Genomic DNA, 12983 nt, shown 5'->3' on the forward strand with positions numbered 1-12983 from the left:
GACAGGAAAATGAAGCAAGATAGAGACGGAGATGGTCAGAATATGCATGAAGGAGCGCTAATTAGAGTCACGGACACACCCATTAACGGCATGACTCATCCCAGCTCTCTCTCTCTCTCTCTTCCTTCCTCCCTTTCGTCTTTGAAGTCTTGAGGAGCCGGTTTTTATTTCTTTATTTTTTTTCAACTCACAAGGGCCCACTCGTGGATGTACTGACCTCTTTCTTTCAAAGGGAGAGGGAACTTTAAGAAGAGATGATAAAATGATGCAGGGAGAGAAAAATAGAGAGATGCCCTCCCATGATGTTTCGTTCTGTAAAAGATATTTTAAAAAAACCAACTCTGGTCCCTTGACGCCTCTGTCCTGTTTGTGTAGTTAACAAGACAACAAACTAAATATCACACGTGGAAAAAAATAAGATATTACATTATCTAACCATGTACAGTAGCTGCTGTATTTCTACCAGGAAAGGCTGATATACAGTATGTGTCAAGTTTACAGTCAGTATCAAAGATGATCGAATTCGTCCAACAATTTTCCCGGGCCAATCAAATATCAAAAATAGAATCACATGATTCACCAAGAGATCACAGCTGTGACAGAGGTGTTAATGTCAACCACCATCAGCCCAATCTCTAAATATCAACCCATAACTCAATTACATTTACTGATAACTTGGTTTGCTTCAAGTTTGTCATTCAATTCATGTTCGGGGTACTAAGCTGTTGCGTCACTATGGCAATATTTAGACACAACGGACTGTATCACTCAGGCCCTTCATGCAGGAAGCACAGAGTGGACATTTCTCTTTTTTTTTAGGCCATTTTGGTGTTACGCAGCTTAACTCCACTGTAGAGTAGGTGCAATAGAGCTGTCAAGTACATCTCCAACCAGACCACTCTCACAAACTCTACTGTGTCCAGTAGATGTTGCCTACTTCGAACAAACAAAACTCTAATAACATTGACAAATCATACATGCTTAGTAGGATTTATGGCTGCTACCAAAAATGACATATTTGAAGTATGTGAAAGTCAATTTATTGCATTTCTCGGCTTCATGTGTTGCCTTTAAATCGTTCTGATTCAATCAACCAGAGGCTGGTCGTCCATGTAAGCAAACTGTGATAATCATATAAGCCATATCTGCTGTTTATAGTGTCAGCCATCTCTTTTACATCAGTACTTGTTCCTGTTCGCCCTCAGTCTTTTCTTTTCTTCATTTAAAGTCTTCAGGAGAGATGAAACCGCAGGCGTGGCTTGAAGATCACAGCTATACCCTCAGGGTAAAGCATGAAGGTCATGCTCGTCATCAATATAGCTCCAAATTTAAAGGGCTAATCAATTTAACCTACTCCCGTGCTTCAAAATACCGCCGCTCGGTTGAATCAATATTAATCTCGTCAAATAATTATTTCATGTTGCATGAAAAATTGAAAACAATCTGGAAAAAAAAAGTCTACATGTGGCAAAGGATGCGGTAATGGGGGCACCAAGAATGGTGAAAGCGTAGTACTATACTTAGCTTACAGAGATAATAAGCTCACCAGATGTCCGTTTGTACTTTTAAACAGACGGAGAATACAAATAAATGGAAGAAATAAAAACCAACACAGAAAAATATAACTGAGAGAATTTGTGTGCTGCTACATAATCAGCCAAGCATGTGGCATGTGTGTGTGAGGAAAGCCAAATGAAAGAAGAAAGCTATCAAACTACTTCAGTCTGATTGGCACCTGTAATACAATGGGCCTTTTACAGTATTTCATTAAATGAGGCACACACAGCCAACCTCAAATATTATTTTTTTCTTACACTGTGGACCATAAACAGTTTCCACAACACATTTTCATTTTCGGTTTGGTATTCAGCCAACTCAATTTTGTTAAGTCAAGAGAGAAAGCCATTAACAAGTCAATGCACTGCAGGGGTAAATAAAAGTCTGTCGCTTCTTGTTCTGAGACCGGTGCAATTCTAATACATCCGTCTCCCCGACTCAGTAAATAGATCTTATTCCACAACTCTATTACAATCAAATTCGTTTTAATCTTCTTAAAGCAAGTTCATGTCTGGAAGAATAAATGTTCATAAACACCTTAAAAGTTCACAAAATGTAACAGACATTCATTTGGAAGCCACTACGACGCTCAGTTTGTAAAAGTCCTGCGATATTGAATAGATAACTCTAACATACCAACCATAACATATTGATGTGTTAATCAAAAGACTGGCTCATTCAAGGCCGTGACATACAATCACACAAGGAGGTGGATTAACAACGGACACAAACACGATATCAGACATGCTGATATTGTGAAGACAGCTGGTTTACAAACAGCATGGTCAGTAAGAGACAGAGTAAGATGACGTAAGACGTAAGTGTACGTGCATGTGAGAGTGCATGAGTTTGTGCGAACCCCCACCTGCCAGACTGCCGGGCCTCTGCAGTGTCGCAGTAGCGTAGAGCTCGTGGGAGATCTTGAACTGGTCAGAAGCGTGGTGAGCTGCCAGTCGTTTGGGAGACAGAGTGGCATAGCTCCCTATGCCCGAACTCATCTGAAAAGACAAATATTTGAAATATGCTCAGTTATACGTTGCTGCAATAACTTAAATTGCAATGTCTTGGCAGCCAAATGTGCAACAGCCGACATGTTTTGATTTGTGTGCTTCAGGTTTGTACCAGTGTTTTTTATTTATTTATTTTTTTATTTCCTTTTGTGTTTATATCCAAGTGAGAAACTTTTGTAATTTGGGCCTACAAATTTAAATTGGCACTATGTGTAAACCTATCCAAACCACTTTGACTTAAGAATGTAATTTACACCGACAGCAACCCCACAAATTAAACTTTTACCTGACAGTATAGTGAGATCTATTGGACACAAGCATCCAACAATTGTACCTAAGAAACCTGGTTTTAGATAATGTGCTATTTGAAGATTAACAATTTGAAGAGATAGCAAAATTGCCTTGTATAGATTTTTGTTTGAAGATATAACTCAATCTGTAATTGCCCTGGAGCTGCAGAACGCCATTCTTTGTCATGATTAAAGATCTGATAAAGTGGACAAGAATATAATCTTCCCACTAAGACCCAGCCACTTGGCATCAATCAATAGGACGACTACAAAATATCATTCTTACATGAAATGGCACAAATATCAATTTCTAATCAAGTAATAGTAGTACTATTATGCTGCATATTTTAGTCAATGTCAAATCACTTCTGTAGAATAAATTGCTCAGTGATGAAACATTTTAATTGTTGAAATATGCATACAACAATCTGATATCAAAATAATTATCAAAGCAGATCATGATGATATTAAGTGACCAACATACTCATAAACGATAAACGAAGTGTGAGACATTACATATTCCATCATATAGCAATTGTTATATTGATTTTAGTATGGTTTAATTTTTTTAATGTATACTGCACAATAAAAAAGGTTGGCATTGGTCAAACAAAATGCATTTCCTTTCTACAGGTGTAAGACTGTAACATTCTGTACCTGGTGAAGAGGGGACGATGATGAGCCGGCCCCTCCCCCTGATGCTGTAGAGTTGGGCGGAGATGCAACCCTCAGGGGAGACCCGCCCCCTCCTGCTGTTGTCACAGCAACTGTGCTGCTGGAAGACAAATGGGCAACGTAACATAATCTGGATTAAAATGAATAACTTGAAATGATTCATTCCATTTCACACACATTATAAAAAAAAAGTAATATCTGAGTACAGTAGGCACTCCAACATTTTCCGTTTCATATTCTAATATACTGTCTGTAACTATATCCACCTTCAAACACCGTTTGACCCAATAATACATCAGTATTACATCCAAATCAATATCGAGGTCAGAGTCACCGTGGCCCTCTACCTGTATGACTTGGCCAGTCGATTAGCAGACTGTTTGCTGGGAGAGGAGGAGGACGGCAGGCGCTGAGTGGTAGAGTACCCCGGTGCGTCGGATGCGGACCCGAGGCGTTGTAGTTTCCCTGGGGAACCGGGTCCTGAGCCTCCTCCTCCTCCAGTCAGAGGGGAACTAACACGCTGGGCGGGTAAGGTGGAGCTGGAGTAGTAGATACCTGGAGATCATGGGAAGGGAGAGAAAACTCAATAAACAGGGGAAAGCAGAAGAATGAGAATTGAGCCTTGTATCAGTGAGTCTTAGTCTTTGGGCCGGGGTTTTGGAAAGGGTGCCGCCTAGGAACTGTATAATTCTGCTAAGGGACTTCAACGCTCACATGGGCAAGAATGGAGGAACCAGGAAGGGGTGAAATATCTGCCCAATCTGATGCTTATCATGGATCGGCCATAATATTATGTTCCAGCATAGTTTGATTGATAAGTGTTCTTGATAGCAGATACCTTAGATCAAAGATCAATGATCCATTTAGTGGTATCAGTGTTGATCAGACGTCTGCTAAATTACACATACTACAGGTTCTAAAAAAAACATTCTGCTTCGAGCAAGGTTTTTTGTTCCACTGCTCATGCTTTTCTGTCAGCGTCTTCAAATGTCACCTCCGTTTATCCCCAGCCTCACGCTGTGTCAGATTCATTTATTATGAAGGAAATGCGTCTCCATGGAGAGAAAAAGAGAGGTAGAGGTGAGTTCTTACCTGACCCTGCCCCAGTTTGTGATTGTTGCTGCTGGGCTGCACGGCTGGATGTCACCTGAGGGGATGGGGGGGGGGGGGGGGGGGTAACAGGGAGTGGTAATAAGGGATGGATAGAGGGAGTGATTAGTTGGGGGAGGGTGGAGTTGGGAGGAGAGAAAGGGAGAGACAGAGTTAGGGAACATTGGATAAAAAAGAATACAGAGTATGGCCGTCAAAATCTTGTATGCACAATGAGTAGAGTCGAGCCTTTGAGGAGTTTCAAATGAACCTAGAGCAGCTAGTAATGAAATCCCCACAGAAAACGGGTGATTCAAACAGACTCAGGAAAGCAGGCGGAAGTCCTCGGAGTTCAGCTGACTGAGGAGGTGGTGCAACAAGGCTTTATGAGACATGGTTTCAAAGTGGAGGGAAGAATTAGAGAGTCCATTGTGTATTATGTCTTAATATCGATCTATCTGTCATCACATGAACCTGAATATTCACCAATCCTTAGAGTAATGGAATCGCTTATTGAAATCAGACTCAAGACCAAGATGAAGCTATTCTCTGTTTAATCACTCATATGGACTTTGTATGGCAACATCTATCAAACTATGGATATCGCACACTAATAGTCAGAAAGTCAAATTTAAGAGAGCAGCAGAATTGTCTTTCTTTTTTTGCTCTCCCACAGCCCCGCTACCTAAAGTAATGACAGGAATCTATATAATAAGTGTCTGTATTTATGACGGTATTGAAAATCATGCCATCAGGATTCTCAAATACCTGAAAGACTGTTGTACCCTTAAGCTTATTACTAGTCTTAGTACATGCATTTGTACAAGGCCACATTATGCAAGCTTAGTCACCGAGTCACTTTGGAACACTGTCATCACTGCATATGCAGTAACTACTCTAGGAGCGTCAGAGAATGTGAAAATACTCAGACATTTACAAATGGAAATTACCACAAACATATGATCATGCAATAACCAGTGTGTCAGAGAATGCCAACACACACCCACACACACACACAAACAATCAGCACTTAAATGTAGCCTACATTAGCACGGAAGAGTTTCCAGGGCTGCACATTTGCAACTGTCTAATTGTGCAGGAATACTGGTAGAAAATAAAAGTGTGACATCTCCCATTATGTTCTGAATGGAGGGTTCTGCTTCTTTTTTTTTTTCCTGCTCTGTGATGAGCCAAAGTGTGTCTGCTGAAGACAACAGGCCTTTGGTTCCAGTGCTGCTTTGGTTGCTGAGGGGTCATGGAAACTGATTTATCGCTGGCTGAGTGGAGTAGCGCTCTCTTTCAAAAGTCTAACAGGAGGTCGGTAAAGCAGCAGACACGTGGAGGCAACGATCAGGGCTGGAAGAATGGGAAATATAGGAGAGAGCCGGTACAAAAGCAACACACCAGATATGCTATACTGTTCATGGAAAGTAAATTAATTCAAGTAAATTAGTCATAATCATATGACATAATATGTTGTACTTTATCACATCCAGATTGAAACATGAATTATACTTGTATTAAGATAAGTGTATAAACACTGGTATTGATTGAACACGCGTGAGTTTTTGAGGTGTTTCTGTAACGTCGATCTGAAAAGTCTCCCCCTGCAGTGAGCTATGTGTAGCTTCTATATATATCGTCTTACATGTTCTTGACTCAGAAACATGCTGACACTTTATTTGCCTTTCTATGGGTTCTCGTGTGGAAGTGGAAGTGCTTGTGTAAGGGTACAGTATAGCATTCGACCTTGAGCTGCTGACGCACCCTGATCTCAACACACAAGACATAAATCATGATGGAAGCTGTAACTTAACCTGGCTCAACGACAAAGGAAGGGCTGAGTTTTACCCTCAAACCAACAACCCTGGATGGTAACTATACTGGTAGAATTACAGCCACAGTCAGGTGGTCAGATATACTGAAATGGCTGAACTACCAGCAATTAGTTGGTAATTGGAGTCGTCTTGTCATGTTCATTGCTTTTCTGAACCAAATTCTGCCGATGCTAACTCAGAGCAGCTGACTCAATCTCAATGCAGTTCTGTCGTTATTTTACTAGCACACTTAATAATCTTGTAGCAGGAATAAAAAGAATGTCTCTCTTGTTTCCCACACAAATGACTTTCTAACTTTGTCAAAATTGCACTGAAATATACTCATCGTCAACAACTTGACAATGATTCCATTCAAATTGTCAACAACCTCAGGTTCATATTTAGCTAAAAATCAAGAGTCAGATTTGTATGCAAACGCCCATAAATACATGAAGCAGTATAGCTTCTAGCTTTTCAGGCAATGCAGTTGAGCTCCCGGCTGTCAATCCAAGGAATGCAGCTCAGCATCAGCTTCTAAGCAGCCGGCAATCCCACCATTTCTTCAGCATTCTCTGGTTTTCATCTTGAGAAACGAGAAAAGCCGGTCTTACTGCTGCATATGTAAATTACAGCACTCATGCTGCTGGTATTGCTATAAAACCCTCTCAATTTTCCTACTTTTTTTTATGATTTTTACAAAGCAGTCATAACCTTAGGTCCCCTCATTGGATTCACTTTAAATTCAGTACAGAGGCTGGCATAACAAGCCTGTTACACCATGATACTTAGTCCTGGAACAATCTGCAGCCCAAGCTTGAACTTCAGACCCTTATATTGTTAAATTATTTTGAACTTAGATAATAATTATAATGGAAGTGGTCACTGCTAGCTGAAGTTGCTTCAATTAATGAACAGACACGTGACTAAAATGCTGTCTCGTCGGTGAACTGTAGTAAATATAAGGGTCTTATGTCAACCATGTGTTTGATTCAGCACACGTGGAGTATTTGGATTATCAAGTCTCTATAAACGGTCAGAGAAAGATCTTAATTGGGAGCTTCTATTCAGAACAGTGTGCAATGAAAAAAAACCTCCTATACAAGTCCCCTGTGTTAACTTAGTAGGTTATGAAGCCAAGGGAGAGATCTAAAGCTGATGAGATGCAGGCCACACAAATAAAGTTTAAGGGCCCCATTAACAGTTTATTTTACGTGATTGTGTTCAACAGCATGTGCTACAGCCACTGAGATGTACAATGAACAGAAGTTAAGACTTAAGATTAAGACTGATGAAGAGTTGAGCAAAAACAAAACAACAAAAAAACAAAAAAAACAGATGGGTGATTGATTCACCGGGTAAATAAATGATGAGTATAGATGAATTGTTGGCTGAGGTAACTAATAAATAGAAAGTCTGACAGACTTGTGTGAGGGAGAGCACTTTCTCCATCCCATTCTGTGTCATCTTTCAGTGCCGCTGCGTTTCTCCCCCAGTAAAACACTAGGATGTTTGAGGTGCCATGTATCCATGCATTATTAAAGCGGGGCCTCTCAGGGTTATAAATACCCTACAGAGGAGCAGCAACATACTGGACCTTTCGCCTTTCCTTCTCGCTCATCCTGTGCAAACTTTTGCACACGCATGGCGAGTGCACCAACTAAGAATCTGCATAGCTGCACATGCATGCGAGCTGCACCTGTCTATCTATCACACTGCTGCGTGAAGCTATTCATGAGCAACAAGCCCTGCTGACAACACTGGCCCCATTACACTGACAAGCCCAAAACATCAGAGAGGATGATACACACACACACACACACACATTCATGCTCACATAGGCAGAGATGGTGAGCAGAGAGGACAGGGAAATACAAAAAAAGGGGGAGAGAAAAGAGGATGGGAACACTGCAACACAAGGGAAACAGAGAAGAAGGAATATTATGGAATCCAGAACACGGACAATGAAAACTCCTTTTCTGTTTCTGTCCATCCGTCTACGGTGCATGTCTGGACCTTCTGTGTTTCTGTCTTTCAGGGTTTGCCTCCTGTATTTCTTACTTATTAAGGGAAGGAGTGGGAGCTCTATTTGGTGGGACTGTTGGGGGGGAGAAATGAATGGATGTGCTCACAAAGCCAAATATCACCTGCTTCACTTTTCTTTTTGAAAAGACATAAGTACATGACACAGCATACAGTACACACACACACACACACACACACACACACACACACACACACACACACACACACACACACACACACACACAGTGTATGAGAAACACAACACAAACACACATTTACGTTGTGGAAAACCTTACTGAAAACAGGTTTTGTGTGGGTATGATACATTAAAGGTATTATCAAAGTGCTGTCAAACCATGTTAAAGAATTATCTGGTTCATACTTATTGGCCTAAAATATTTCCTCATAACCATAATTCATAAACATCTATCACAAAAACCCAGAAACTGACAAAACATTTTAATGAAGCTGCTCACCGACTTTGCAGATATATGTGGGTGTTGAAAGTACACATCTGTGTGTGTGTGTGTGCATGCACAATGTTTGTATTACCATGGATATGTTAAGGACATGAAAATTGGAAAATATTGTCTCCTGTAGGCTGGAAAGTAATTAGCTGCTTTTTCTCTCATCGTCAGCACGCTGCTGTGATTAATATGTGACTTTGTCTCCAGCTTTATTTCTCAAGTCCTTACAAACAAAACACTTGCTGAGATTTCTCTGTGTGCATTTAATCATCGTCTCATTTCGGTCTATGAGCATCTGATTACCTTCTAAACCGCTACATGGAATTAGCCTAACCCCGTCTCTCACCCCTTCCCATTTACAGACACAAACATGCTGTGGATTGCTTTAAAAGCCGGTTCTCGTGGCTCAGCAGCTAATAAAATGGGAATCTGAATGAATAAGTACTCATGCACAGTGATTAATTAGACCCGCTTCTGATGTCAAACAGAGTCTACATATGTTGAGGATGCTGAGATTCGCATGTAGCTGGAGAAGAGCTACGCAAGATAGGGCTTGGAAAAATATTCACTCAGCCTCACAGAATAACAGAGGAATGTAAACATCTGCAAATACAGTGTGTCACACAGAAACACTTTTTTCTCAGTATGACAGGAAACAAAAAAGTTCCCTGACCATCATTGCACAGCACAAGTTTTCTAAGAACAGCCACTTCAGTTTACACAATGGCCAGTGTTAGAAACATCTGCCTTCTTCCTCATCAACACACTTCCACGCATCCTCATCGTCACCTTCGTGCAGCAGCATTTCCTACCTGGTTGTAGCTGTGCACGGCTCCTCCAACCTGCCCGCTGCGCTGAGGAGTTGCTGCGGTGATGCTGTCGCTAAGGGCGAGGGTCTGGTTGCTATGGTAGCTGGCAGAGTACTGGAGCGAAGCCTCCGGGGTGGAGTTGAGCTGCAAGGAACTCTGGGAAAGAAGAGCCGGTCCTACCGATAGAGAAAGGCAGGAGCGGTGTATGGTTGGGTTGTTGGTGGGGGTTGAGTTGAGATTGTGTGTGTGCGTGTGCGTGTGTGTGTGTGTGTGTGTGTGTGTGTGTGGTTGCATATATAGAGTGAGTAGAGAGAGATTAAGCATGAGAAAGAGGGGGGGGGGGGGGGTGCATGGAGGGGAGAGATTGAGAGGCGAAGAGTGAAATGGGGAAGAGAGAGAGAGCAGCAATTTAGAACAGATAGTGCAGCAGTGCAGCACTCCGTGAGTTGGAGATGGCATACATAATTTATTAGCAGAGGGGAAGAGAAACAGAGGAACAGAGAGAATGGGAGGAGGAGCAGGGCGATGGAGAGGATGGGAGGAGGAGGTTTGAAAAGAAGAAAGTTGTAATGGAGGGAACACCTAATCACTTGATTTGTTACCAACCCAAACATGTTCATTTTTACCTGTCGACCTGAGCAAAACTTCACTGGACCCCCCATTGTGCAACATGTAAGGAAGTTCAAGGTTGGAGTCAATCAATAAGCGTTTTATTCCTTCGCAGCGTGTTAGAATATGACTTCATACAGTATACCTCACCAGCTGGAGTACACCCACCTTCCATACAGTTTAACAGCCTAAGCTCCGCTTAAGTGCTGACGTGGACTATATGAACCAAAATGTGCTTCAGTCAAACGGTGAGCGCGGCGGTAGCAACGCGCTCGCATATGAGCCGTTCCTGCTGTGGTGTCAGATACTTATTTGATTCCCCTCTCTCTGATTCCCAAGCTGTGCAGATAAAGCTTTGTATTGATTGGGAAGGAGAACATCATAAGGCAGTTTGTAAGAGTGACTATCTTCCAAACGGTGTGAGCAGCGATGAGGCAAACCGAGGGAAACTGTTACAATCCACTCCATAGGCGGGGGGTCCGTGTGAGCGGTTATATAGGTTATCTGCACGTGTGCTTGTTTCTTTCTGAAGAGCAGTTAGGTCTGTAACCTATTCACTCAGCGGTGTATAAATATTTCATTAGTAGCTATTTTTACTCTACCTTTTGAGTACTAATTTCAAGTACTTGTAGTTAAAGTTATAGGTCAAATAAATACTCTTGAAATATGTTATTATAAAGTCTACAATAAATGTCTTCCCCAGAGCTCACTAGCATCTCCGTTTCTTTTTTCACCCCAAAATAACAAAGACCCCATTATTATTATTCTCCCATATCTATTTGCTTGCTTTCTCTCTCTCTTCTCCCCCATCTCTCTCTCTCCCCCAGAATCCCTTTCTCCCAGTGAGCCTGTGAGCTGTGAACCAAGATCAACTCCTCTGCTTTTCGCCTTCACAAAAGACGTGTCTTGGCTCATCTCGAATCGTCCCCTTGCTTTTTTATGAATTATTAAACAGCACTTTGAGTTACGCAGAGTGAGTGGGAGCTCCCAAACTGATCATCACACGGCCTTGGTTTGTAACATTGTGGGCGTTTGTGTGACAAAAAACACTGTGTGCTTTTTCAGGGTTCATATGTGTGATTTGGAGTTGGACGGTGAGATTATTGGAAAGTCAGTTAGAGGGGAAACTGTTCAGGAGCTCCTGTGTTTGTGTGTGTGTGTGTGTGTGTGTGTGTGTGTGTGTGTGTGTGTGTGTGTGTGTGTGTGTGTGTACATGTAAACGCTCTATGTGTGGATATCATTACTTGGGTATGAGTGATAGGATGAAATGAAAAACACCGTTGCAAGTTCATGCCTCGATTGAATCTCATAGTGTCCGTTCAGCAGTTCCGTTCATCATATTCGTATTCAATCTATATTTAAATACATACACCCCATATAAACACACAAGGGTTTATGACATTATAACATTATAAAGGGGGTTAGATAGCACAACTCACCAAGCCGCCCACTGAAATTGAATTGGGAAGTATTTCATGTCTAGATATTAACTTTTTTTTGTTGCCAGGTTGTGATTTTGAGCACTTATTTATGTATATTTTTCTTGCTCTGTTGTGTCACCTCACCCACTACTGTATCAGCTGAAAGCAAAAAGCCTCCCTGTTTTGCGACACCTTTCGCTGAAGACAGTTCTGTGTATTTACCACTAAGCTATTTGCAGCGCTAACATTTTGGGTGGAAAAAAAACACACACACACATGCAGACAAACAAACTCAAACACAAATAGCTATGCTGAATTTATCTGCACCCACACATTGTGATGCTCTCGGTAGAAACCCATTTGCAAAATGGGGAAGAAAAAAATAAAAAACAGCTGGGTTTGGAGCACCCACAATATGAGTGCTCACAAATGAGAGTGTCATCTATTTGGAGTCAGATAAAGCAGGAGTGACGGCGGGAGGATTCAGGCGCTCCCTACAGACAAGATAGGAATCAAATTATCTGACATGTCTCCCCACTGTTCTGCATGTGCTTAAACATGCCACCTGCCTCTTATCAAAGGAGACCAGCAGCAGTAAAACCAGCATTCAATCCTGTCAAGCCTTCGTATCCTACAGTGATATACTTATTACGTAGCCAGCACATTCTAATATTACTAGAAGGGACGCGTGATCGAACTCACGGTTTAATATGTGAGTAAACACTTCACGTGGAAATGGGCCGAGCGGCATGTTGGGTGCCGGTTTTAAAATGCCATCCATTACAGCGACGTTAACTATCAAAAAGGTCAGCAGACAATAAGTGAAATGGGAATGCAGCGTTCCAAAACCAATGACCTGCAGAGAAAATGCCAAGCGCATTTAGCAAGACCTCACACACGAGCTGCTTCCTCCATCTCTGTCCCATCTGGTTTATCAGAACACAAGGCCAACAGGATGGAGGCGCTGCTGGAAGCTGGACGGTTGTCGGTACAAATCCAGGCGCAGCATGGTGTTTTATTATGTTGTGAGGAATATATTCACATTTTCAAACACTCTACTTACTTCATCTAACTATATACTTAAAGTCTTATCTGGAACAAAATTCTCCCCCGTCTCGACTTGCTTATTGTAAGTAGCAATTAAATCTGAGCGAGGACTCAATATTAACACCGGGAATTGCTGCACTTGGGCCAGATATCTAGTGGCCTGAGGGACT

The 12983-nt window shown here is 41.7% G+C and overlaps 1 protein-coding gene across 2 annotated transcripts in view; it reads right to left on the reverse strand.

The window, feature by feature from the left end:
• The window catches only part of ctnnd2a (catenin (cadherin-associated protein), delta 2a), a 218632-nt gene that overhangs the window by 107184 nt on the left and 98465 nt on the right, over nucleotides 1-12983 (reverse strand). For both annotated transcript variants that reach the window (XM_084033107.1, XM_084033108.1), the window contains exons 6-10: nucleotides 9740-9912; nucleotides 4625-4679; nucleotides 3880-4087; nucleotides 3515-3632; nucleotides 2423-2555 (exon numbers count right to left, since the gene is read on the reverse strand). In XM_084033107.1, the coding sequence (XP_083889233.1) occupies nucleotides 2423-2555; nucleotides 3515-3632; nucleotides 3880-4087; nucleotides 4625-4679; nucleotides 9740-9912 (687 nt within the window). The remainder of the gene's footprint in view (nucleotides 1-2422; nucleotides 2556-3514; nucleotides 3633-3879; nucleotides 4088-4624; nucleotides 4680-9739; nucleotides 9913-12983) is intronic.

This window comes from Eutrigla gurnardus (genome assembly GCF_963514095.1).
Source record: "Eutrigla gurnardus genome assembly, chromosome: 18".
Lineage (NCBI taxonomy): Eukaryota > Metazoa > Chordata > Actinopteri > Perciformes > Triglidae > Eutrigla > Eutrigla gurnardus.